This window comes from Tursiops truncatus, chromosome 20 (assembly GCF_011762595.2).
Source record: "Tursiops truncatus isolate mTurTru1 chromosome 20, mTurTru1.mat.Y, whole genome shotgun sequence".
Taxonomy (NCBI): Eukaryota; Metazoa; Chordata; class Mammalia; order Artiodactyla; family Delphinidae; genus Tursiops; species Tursiops truncatus.
Genome location: NC_047053.1, coordinates 36,903,325 through 36,914,727, shown reverse-complemented (window position 1 = coordinate 36,914,727; position 11,403 = coordinate 36,903,325). Strand labels below are relative to the sequence as shown.

Genomic DNA, 11,403 nt, shown 5'->3' with positions numbered 1-11,403 from the left:
CAGGCACTGCGGACCCCTGCTTTAACAAGCCCCCCAGAGTCTAATGGAGGCTAAAGTTTAGGAACTACTTGCTTATTAGGGCATCTGCTACAGGTTGCAAGCTGGAATCACTTGGGGAACTTTTCGAAAAAAGAGGTGCCCCAGCCCCTTTAAAAGGCCAGATAAATCAGGGATGGGATCAAAATACCTGTGTTTTAGAAGCTCCCTAGGTGACTAATATGCAGCTAAGGTTAAGAAACACTGATGTGGGGACTCCCCTGGTGGCGCAGTGGTTAAGAATCCACCTGCCGATGCAGGGGACACGGGTTCAGGCCCTGGTCCGGGAAGATCCCACATGCCACGGAGCAACTGAGCCCGTGTGCCACAACTACTGAGCCTGTGCTCTAGAGCCCGTGAGCCACAACTACCGAGGCTGTGTGCCACAACTACTGAAGCCCGCGTGCCTAGAGCCCGTGCTCCACAAGAGAAGCCACCGCAATCAGAAGCCTGAGCACCGCAACAAAGAGGAGCCCCCGTTCACCGCAACTAGAGAAAGCCCGCGCGCAGCAACAAAGACCCAACGCAGCCAAAAATAAAAAATAAAAAAAACACACACAAAAAAGAAACACTGATGTGCAAGGATATTACTTATGGACACTTGGCCAAATTTCTACCTGAAACAAAGAAGATTTAAGCGTTTTCCGAGAGTTGAGTAAAAAGGATGCTAGGCTTTGGAGTCAAATGGAACATGGGTTGACATCTTTGCCCTATCACAAAGTGGCCCTGGCAAGTTATTTAACTCGTTAAACAAGGATAATTAATGTATATTACCTTGAGTCAATATGATGATTAAATTTTAGAATGTGTAAAGCACTTTGTGCAGGGCCTAGCACACAGCAGGTACCCAACAAGTGATTTGTAGGTACTATCCCCACTGGTGGACCGGTGGAGCACGCTGCAAGTCAAGAAAACCTGAGGGCTGAGCTATACCCCGAGTAGCTATTTGTAACTGCCCAACTGGGGACAGAGATGTGTGGTAAAACACTCAAAGAAGCAGGAGTGAAAGAAAATCTTTTATTTAAAAAAAAGAAAAAAAGTGGGCTCTGGGAAGAACGGAGTTAGTCCATCCGGGCCTTCAGTGTCCTCGTGGTGATTTTGTCCTTCTCACTGCAGAGGGAGAAAGTCACAGAACGTCTACACCCATTCTAGACTGCAGAACAAACTAGAACAGCTGTCCTAACTCTGGGGTTAACTGTTTTGCCCACGTTACACTAATGTTAGCTTGTTTTCCTGGCCTGTGGTGAGGAAGGGGAGAATGGAGAAACTTCCATAGGTGGAGCCGTCAAGAGTTGGGATGATTCAGGGCTGGAGTGTGAAGCACTCCAAAGCAGGGAAGGAGCTCCCCAGGCCTAGAGAACAAGTAACTTAGGAAGGAGGTGTGAGGTGTTTCACTCCAGTGAAGGGAAAAGATCCTTGGGGTGGTAAATTGTCTGTATTAGCCCCAACCTGTTTTTCACGGTAATTAAGCAGGTTACCCCATAACAAAAGGGTCCAAATGCTTGTTCTGGGAGGTTCCCAAGGAAAGCTGTTGGGAGGATACCAGGTTCCTGGTGACAGCCCCAAATAAGCAAGAGGGAAAGAGGGTGGCAGTTAGGCATCCGGCTGGGGGGTTGGAAAACACTCCCAGGGCTCAGCACACCACACAGTTGTGGGTTCCATGCTGGTGTGAGCTGGGAGAGGACAGGAGCCACCCAGGATTTATTCTGATCAATCTGCAGTAGCTCTGCTGGGGCTCATCCCCACAAAGGTCCCTGAGACTTTGGGGACAGTGCTCAGGAAGGAAAGAAATGTCTATTGTGAGCAAGGGGAGGAGACTCGGGGACACAGAGCCTCACCAGACGGAGGCCAGGGGAAGCTGGGTAGGCTCCCACCTTAGCTGCCACCCTTAGGAAGCATGGATTTCTGCTATCCCGGGCCTGCTGCAAGCACCCTTCTTATTTCACACCTGACTAGGGGGCTGGGAAGATGGGGTGTTTGTGCAGGAGGGGAGAGGCACGTGTCTGCAGAGCTTCTAGACTTCTCCCAGTGCACACTTACATGATGTGAACAATGACTCCCATGCCTGACACCGCATCCCTGTCCACAGCATTCAGCATGGCTTGTGAGATGGTTTCAAACAGGTGTTCTGGGTCCTGCCGACAGAGCAGAAACCTTTCAATCCCCAGAGCCTTGGACCCTCACTTGGTCTGGCCCATTAACTCTTTCTTCTCTAGGCTCAAGGTGCCCAGCTCTGGCCCCTCCCGTGTCTGGAGTGAGGGATGGTTCCCTGGATGCGAGAAGCCCCCTCACCTCCTTCTCAGAAGGCAGCAAGGTTACGTAAGATATAGTTCAAGCCCTGCACTTCCTCCGCTAACCAGCATTGTGACCTTGAGCAAGTCAATGTCCCTTCGCTAAGCCTCAATTCCTCTTCTGTAAAATGGGGGAAGAATCCCCGTGGCTCCTATGTGCTTTACCAGCTATCTCATGGACTCTCCTCCTGGGTGGCTCAGAGGTATTGCACAACTCAACCTGTCCAACCATGAACCCATTTCCCCCCAAACCTGTTGCATCCACCACATCCTCTTATCTTGGTTGGCTTAGCTAGAAAACTCAAGTGTCCTCAGCATCTCCACCTCGCTCACTTCTGTTTTAAGTGACCAAGTACTCTAGACTCTGGCTGCCCCGCTCCCCCACTGCCACTCTCTTTGCTCAGGACCTCAGTGCCACACCGACCTGCAGGCCTCTGGTGCCTCAGGTCTCTTACTGCCTTTGACACCATGTCAGAAGAAAAAGTTCCAATGAGGTATCACCTCTCACCAGTTAGAATAGGCATCATCAGAAAATCTACAAAAAACAAATGCTGGAGAGGGTGTGGAGAAAAGGGAACCCTCTTGCACTGTTGGTGGGAATGTAAATTAATACAGCCACTATGGAGAACAGTATGGAGGTTCCTTAAAAAACTAAAAATAGAACTACCATACGACCCAGCAATCCCACTACTGGGCATCTACCCTGAGAAAACCATAATTCAGAAAGAGTCATGTACCAAAATGTTCGTTGCAGCACTATTTACAATAGCCAGGTAGGTCATGGAAGCAACCTAAATGCCCATCGACAGACGAATGGATAAAGAAGATGTGGTACATATATACAATGGAATACTACTCAGCCATAAAAAGGAACGAAACTGGATCATTTGTAGAGACGTGGATGGATCTAGAGACTGTCACACAGAGTGAAGTCAGAAAGAGAAAAACAAATATCGTATAATAACGCATATATGTGGAACCTAGAAAAATGGTACGGATAAACCAGTTTGCAGGGCAGAAATAAAGACACAGATGCAGAGAACTCACGTATGGACACCAAGGGGGGAAAGCGGGGTGGGGGGGCGGGTGGTGGTGGGACGAACTGGGAGATTGGGATTGACATGCATACACTAATATGTATAAAATGGATAACTAATGAGAACCTGCTATATAAAAAATAAAATTCAAAAAACAAAAGTTCCAACTGCTTGGCGTGGCATCCAAGGCATTTCCGAGTCTCATCCCGATTTCACTCTCCTCCTTCCTCTCACCCCACATTCTGCCCACACGCCAGCGGCCACAGCAAGCTCTCTCCAGTCACTGAACACACTGGGCCCCTCCTGTACTTCTGACCTTTGCACAGGCTGCTCCTTCTGCCAGCCAGGCCCTTTCTTTCCTCCTGTTCCTGGCAAACTTCATTTCGGCAGGTATCTGTGGGTCTGTCTTATTTCATTAGGCTGCAATAAGCCCTCGAAGACAGACTATCTGGCTTCCCCGGAGCCTGGCAGAGCTGGCGCGACAGCCGACCCTGTCAGGTACTGTTCCAATCTTCCCAGGTGATTTCCTCACACCACCACTCATAAAATAGATTCTGTTATTATCCCCATTTTACAGCTAAGGAAGTGGAGGCACAGAGAAGTAAAGTGACTTACCCTGAACATAACTAATGAGATGGTAGGTGGATCTGGGTTTCCAACCCAGACAACCTGACTCCACAGCCCATTCTCCTGAGCTGCCCCTAACCCTATACCTTGTTAAATGTGTGTTCAATGAATGGATATGAGAACCCTGTAAACCCAACGTGGGGAATTATTTGTTGTTGTATCTGACTGAGGTCTCTTCATGGAAGGTGCTCTCCCTGGGAGCCAAGGCCCTGGCAGATGGAGTTTCTGGATGCCCTTCCAAGGCTCAGCAGCTGTGGCTTTCTTTCCTACCTGCACCATTCTTCCCATTACCTGCCAGGTAAACACATTTTCCCCTGATGGCCAAGGGGCGGGCACCTGAGAACCCAGCCCCGCTCCATGCCACCAACTCACCATGTTGGGTTCCCAGAGGGACTCGCACATCCCGTACATTTGTTCAGTGCAGGTACCACTGACTACAAAGTCTTCAGTCACCATGGGGCAGCCGATAAGGTCTAGAGAGCAAATGAAGGGCTTAAAGGTCTTCGGGTCCAATCCAGCAATGACCGGCTCAGTGTAGTAGGGCCCAAACCTGTGGGGGCCAGGAGCAGAGAGAGAAAGTGGAGCTCAAGAACATTCACTTTCCTGTTCAGGCCTGTTCAGACAAGGCCCCGGCCCAGACCCAGGGAGGAAAGTGGAGGGCCCGTTTGGGACAATCCCCTTTCCCCCTCTCCTGGCATCTAGCAATGCTCTAAGACTTTTTCTTCTTTTCTCTGACACTTACCTTCATATCCTCCTCACCCCGACCCTCTCTTCCTCTTCCTTTCTTTGGGAATTCTGTTGTTGTTTTTTTAACCTACTCTCCCTATTCTCATCCAGGTCCTATCACCATTCAATCTTCTATTTATACACCTATACCTTTACTCCTTTCAAAAAAGGATTTGAAGCAGTTTGTAGAAAAAGCACTGAAAAATAAAACCAAACAGCTAAAACATAATGCCATTTGCAGCAACATGGATGGACCTAGAGATTACCATACTAAGTGAAGTAAGGCAGGAAAAGAAAGACAAATACCATATGATATCACTTATGTGGAATCTAAAATATGACACAAATGAACTTATTTATGAAACAGAAACAGACTCACAGACATAGAAAACAAACTTATGGTTACCAAAGGGGAAAGGGAGTGGGGAGGGATAAATTAAGAGTTTAGGATTAGCAGATACACACTACTATATATAAGATAGATAAACAAGGCCCTACTATATAGCACAGGGAACTATATTCAATATCCTGTAATAAACCATAATGGAAAAGAATATGAAAAACAATATGTATATATATGTATACCTGAATCACTTTGCTGTACCAGAAACTAACACAACATTGTAAATCAACTATACTTCAATTAATTTAAAAAAAAAAAAAGTCCTTCCTATGCACCAACTAAAGAAAAAAACAACCCCAAAATCAAGAATACAAGACACTCAGACAAAACACAAAGTTTTGTTCTGAGTCTCCCAGCAGACAAAGCAAAGAAGGATACTCAGTGAGCTGGGTTATTTTCATTGTTTGCCATTAGGAAATAATAGCTTATCAGAAACTTGTTCTAGACACTGAGCTTTAAGAAGAATCAATCTTAGGGATATTTAAATAGAAAATAGAAAATACTCAAAAAGTAATAGCCACTATCCTCAACAGAAACAGTAAGTAAACAGACATTTTCCATGTCTTATATCAGCTCTCAGTAATTTCTACGGGCATGATCTTAAGTTACAACTCTGTAAAAAAATAATTCTAAATAAAAAAATAATAATTGTAAGGTGGAGGAAGAGGTTGGAGTAGCGTGCTTTGATCTGGCATTTCTCAAACAGATCCCTAGGTATCAAATTTCTCTAACAAATCTTAAATTTTGTATTTTCCTCTCAATAAACTGAAAACAAAGTTAATATAAGAATGTCCTGTATTATCTGGGTAACAACCTTAAAACTAAATACAACATGGCTCAGGGCCTGCGTTTGTACTTCCAGTCGTGTCGATGTCACGGTACCACCTAAAGGTCAGTGTTTCACAGAGGTGCTTGGATGGATTCTCTGGGGTCCATGAGAAGTTATTTACTTTAAAAAGGGTCTGTACATGGCTCAATTTTGCAAATCACTGCATTAGCCTATCCTGCTGGAAAATCAATGATTTCAGTTGGGCTTGTAGAGAAAGCCCCTGGTTACAGTAGCTGAGAATCTAGAATTTTCCAGGTCAGCTTCAATGTCCTGTATTTTTATTATGAGTAAACATGAGCCATTAAATATATACCGAAATGTGAGTTAATCTGTACAACTTTGTAAGACTTCCTCCCTATATCTGAAACTAATATAATATTGTAAATCGATTACACCTAAATTAAAAAAGAAAAAAAGAAAGAAAAATAAAGACCTCTCCCCCCACCCCCATGAACCAGTTTTTTAAAATCTCTTGGGGCTTCCCTGGTGGCGCAGTGGTTGAGAGTCCGCCTACCGATGCAGGGGACACGGGTTCATGCCCCGATCCGGGAAGATCCCACATGCCGCGGAGCGGCTGGGCCCGTGAGCCGTGGCTGCTGAGCCTGCACGTCCGGAGCCTGTGCTCCGCAACGGGAGAGGCCGCAGCAGTGAGAGGCCCGCGTACCGCAAAAAAAAAAAAAAAAAGATCTTTTGTTAAGCCTTTCTCAATTTGGGATTTTGATAAACATGGTTACTACATATGGCAGACAATTCATAGCTGAGGATATTAACATAAACCTAAAAAAAAGGTAACCATTTGTTTTGTTTATTTTTTAATAGTAAAAAGACAGTAATATTGCTCCAGGTATGGAAATGGCAAAAACTTAGTTTTGAAAGCTAAAGAGTACTTTTGCAACTTTTCTATAAAGTCTAAAATTATTTCAAAATAAAAAGTTAAAAAAAAAGGAAAGAAAAAAAGCTTAACCTGTCTTCTTGCCACCCAGTCTTTTTTTTTTTAATGGCCATTTTTTTCTTTTCTTATTGGAGTATAGTTGCTTTACAATGTTGTGTTAGTTTCTGCTGTACAATGAAATGAATCAGCTATATGTATACATATATCCCCTCCTTTTCGGATTTCCTTCCCATTTAGGTCACCACAGAGCATTAAGTAGAGTTCCCTGTGCTATACAGTAGGTTCTCAGTTATCTGTTTTATACATAGTAGTATATATATGTCAATCCTAATCTCCCAATTCATCCCACCCCTCCTTTCCCCATTTGGTGTCCATACGTTTGTTCTCTACATCTGTGTCTCTATTTCTGCCTACAAATAGGTTCATCTGTACTATTTTTGTAGATTCCACATATATGCTTTAATATACGATATTTCTTTTTCTCTTTCTGACTTACTTCACTCTGTGTGACAGTCTCTAGGTCCATCCACGTCTCTGCAAATGGCACAGATTTGTTCCTTCTATGGCTGAGTAATATTCCATTTTATATATGTACCACATCTTCTTTATCCATTCCTCTGTTGATGGACATTTAGGTTACTTCCATGTCCTGGCTATTGTAAATAGCGCTGTAGTGAACACTGGGGTGCATGTATCTTTTGAATTATGGTTTTCTCCACGTATATGCCCAGGAGTGGGATTGCTGGCTCATATGGTAGTTTTATTTTTAGTTTTTTAAGGAACCTCCATACTGTTCTCCATAGTGGCTGTATCAATTTACATTCCCATTTGCCACCCAGTTCTGCCCAGAGGTGGGTGGGGAAAGTACCTACAGGGTTCTCCCTTCAATTTCATCCCAGCTTCTGCACTGAATTCTACAGTTAGGAGCCCCTTCTTTTCTCATCATAAAGTCCTCAAATGTCAAAAGTTAACATACCCAATTCCTAGGTTCCGTGTATTCCAGAGTATCTAATGACAACAGAATAAGCTCTTGGGTAAGGGTGGCTGGGAGACGCCAGGGCACACTTTGGTAGCGTTAATTTTGTTTCCTGGGAGCAACTTCACTTGCTGCTTGCATTCCCTGTCTTCTTCTGAAGTAGCCCTTTCTTTCCTATTTGGTTGTTAGGTCCACAGAAAAGACTCAGAAAATAAGGATACTATCCAGCAAATAAGAAATGAGTCAAGGAGGAGGAATCTCCTTCCTGGGTGCCCCCTCCATACTACTTGCCCAATCAAAGGTCTCTGCATTCCCCGAGTCCCAGGCTACATTTCTACTCACCGTTTCTCGTACAAGAGGTTGGCCACCATGCTCATGAGAGTGTAAGGCTTGATCTGCCGACCTTCCTTCAGCTCATACAGGTTCAGCCGGAACTTGAGGCGCTGGGCACTGTGGTAAAAGGAGAAAAGTGAGTTAGTATGTCATTGCTGAATGTCCCCTGGTGTCCGCCTCATGGAGACACACAATCCCAGCCCCTGCCGAGACTCCTCCCCATCTGCCAGATTTTCTTCTGATTTTCTTACCAGAAGTCCAGCCTCACATCCGCTTCTCAGTCTTGTCCAACACTTCTACCCATAAACATGCCACTCTGCTAACCCTTTTTCTCATACTTTTTTTTAGGGTGAGAAAAGGGGAGTTAAGAAGTGGATTCTCCCCCCACTTTTTTGAGGAATAGCTTATACAGTACACTCTGGGTAGGAGTCTGCCTGCAGACATAATGATGGCGGCTTACAGTAGAAAGAGCAGTGAACTGAGAGAGCTGACCTGGGCTAAGCCTTCACCTTACCACTTAAGTTTTCCATCCCTAAGATAGGGACAAAATAAGTCACCTTATTTTGTGAGATAATGTATGGGTGTTAATAAGCAGCAGCTGCTGCTAATGGACTGAAAGGCGCCTAAGAAAGTAGGCCGCACCTCCTCCAGTCCCATCTCAGAGCCCGGGGATAGGCCCTGCAGGGAACAGACCAGTGACATACATGCTGGAAGCAGAGCAATGAGTAACAGGACACCAGAACAAAGAGCCTTAGACACAACCTAAGCATCATACAGGTGAGGAAACTGAGGCCCAGCAAAGGTAGCAATTACTGCCCACAAACATGCAAACTCGGTAAGAAGAGGCTCCTGAAGAAAAGGAAATAGTGTGAAGGGAACAGCAGTGACTGGAGAGAGGAAGGCTGATGGGGGCCTTCATACTGACAGGAATGCTAAGCCGTCATTCTCTGATTCCACCAACAATGGAAAAAAAGGGCTGGTTGGGTTAGATTTCAGGAAGAATTTCCAAAATATATGTTCTTGAGACTTTAGAGAGGTTTAAGGGAAATGAGAGAGAAAACTTTCTGACAAGCTCCCACCCACCTTAGTGAACTATCAATCTTCTAAGAACAAAGTCCAGGAACTGCTGCTCCTTAGGCCACCTGTGACCACATCTTCCCTCTTGAAACGTTGACCCTCTTTTCCACTGGCCTCTCTTCTTCCCCAACTGACTGCTGAATATACAGTTCAGCTCTGGAGCTGCAGCTTACTTTTTCCCTCTGTGTATTCTGTCTCTCCAGAATCTGTTCCCATAGATTTAACAAATCACCAATGCCTATCCAGCCCTGAGATATAATCTCAAGACCCCAGCTGCTCAGAAGATGTTTCTACTTGGCTTGCCTTGTCCCTTTAAAATTGGTATCAAAATCAAAGTCGTCACCTTTCCCCTAAAACCAGTCTTCCCAATTCCCGTATTTCAGTCAACATGCTCAAAACAGAAATCACCTTTAAAACACTTCTGGATTGCCTACATGCCAAGTACTAGAATAGATACTAATAACAAATAAAAAAGACACGAACCCCGACTTCAATGGTTAACTCTTTGGCCTCACAATATCCAAGTAGCCACTAAGGTTGGTCAGCAACAACTCTCAGAAATGCCTTCTTTTCCTTTCCCACCTCACCACCCCATCAGAACCACAACCTTCACACCCGGACCATCACAAGAGCCACCTATTTCATCTCCCAGACTCTCCCTTCTCTCACAGAACCACTGTCAACTAGGTAACTGCTCTATTTGTTAATTGCTCTATCAGTTAATAAGGGTTAGTTATCTTATTATGGGTTAGTTATCTTTCTGTATGCCTGCCTTTTCTCCCAGCTAGACCTGAAGTTCTTTAGGGGCTGAGCATGGGCTTTGGCCTCAGAGATTGGGATCCTGGGGGTCATTCATTAGCTTACATCTTGGGCAATACACTCTCTGTGACCCTCAGTTTCCTCATCTGCAAAATGGGACAACATGGTAACGTGGTTAAGAGGATTAAAGTCCATGGATGTAAGGTGCTTTCCACCGTGTCTGGCACAAAGTAAATGCTGCTAAGTTGGTTAGGATACCACTCTATCGCTTATGGTGTTCGGCAATGTCTCAGATTCACTGATGTTGTTTAGTAGATGACTAACACCCACGCCACTCGAGCCGCTAGGCAAGAATGGTCCAAGAAGAAGCCTGGGTGTAGGTGGGGACCCCCGACACTTACACTGTCTGGACGTCGGTGGCGAGCCCGGCCAGGCCGATGTACAGCCGGTCGCCCATGGGAAAGATCTTCTGGAAGTCCGTGGTCACCATCTGGGCCTGGATCCCGAAGCGCCTGTCGGCAGCGATGGCCACACAGTTCTTCCCCTTCATGGCCATGACGGCCCCTCCGTTATAGGACATAATAGACTGAAACAGAGCGGAAGGGCTCAGCGCGCGGGGCCAAACGCGGCCCGGCGCAGCTCCTGATTCGGAGGCTCCTGTACGCACCGTCCTCCACTCTGGAGGCGCCTGGATGCCCTGAACTCCAGCTCTGAGATTAACGCTGGGAGGCTGCGAGGAGCCCCATTCCCTGCCTCGGTCCTCACCGCGGTCCGCTCCCCCTTCAAACTGGAGCCGCTTCCTTCAATCGACCACCAGGCCTCTACGCCTCCCAAACTCCCCATGACACCCCTCCCCATTCCTCAATCCCTACCCCGTGTCCCCTCTCCTTGCTCCCCACCTCACCATGATTGCGGCGTATTAGGACCTCCAATAGCCACAATTCCAGGAAACCTGCTACGGGCCTCACTGCGCAACCACTCTCGCTGCTTTGTCTCTATTGGCTGGGAGGCCGACCCTTCCGGGACAATTTGGCTTCCTATTGGCTCTGTATCTTTGTCAGTCATCAGACGGGAGTTTGGTTGAGAAGCCAAAACCAAGGTGAGGAAAGCGCAAAGTGAAAAGTCACTGTCGGTGCGGAAGAGCCCGGCGTCGCGGTGCAAGCTGGTATAGCGGTGGACTCAGTCTCTGGGCGCAGGAGACGCCGGCCGGAGTCTGCGCCCACGTGGGCTAGTGAAACTCGAGATAAGGCCCTTTGGCTCCAGTGAAGGGCCACGGGGTTGGTTAAGAGCACGCTGTGTGGGTCGGGCATATTACTCATGAAGTTTGTTTCATTTATTCATTCCAGAAATCCTTACATCTGTTGTATGCCAGGCACCATGCTAGGCTCTGGACATGCACTGGGCATGTGCCTAGTAT

At 46.3% G+C, this 11,403-nt stretch overlaps 1 protein-coding gene across 1 annotated transcript; it reads right to left on the bottom strand.

Annotated features, from left to right (window-relative positions):
- Positions 1–1,039: 1,039 nt before the first annotated feature.
- On the bottom strand, positions 1,040–11,045 carry PSMB3 (proteasome 20S subunit beta 3). The gene is made up of 6 exons (XM_019924977.3): positions 10,891–11,045; positions 10,388–10,572; positions 8,160–8,267; positions 4,364–4,541; positions 2,077–2,171; positions 1,040–1,146 (listed from the first exon to the last, which is right to left on the bottom strand). Exons 1-6 carry the CDS (start codon positions 10,891–10,893, stop codon positions 1,098–1,100), a joined length of 618 nt encoding a protein of 205 aa, XP_019780536.2. The 5' UTR covers positions 10,894–11,045; the 3' UTR covers positions 1,040–1,097.
- Positions 11,046–11,403: the final 358 nt, after the last annotated feature.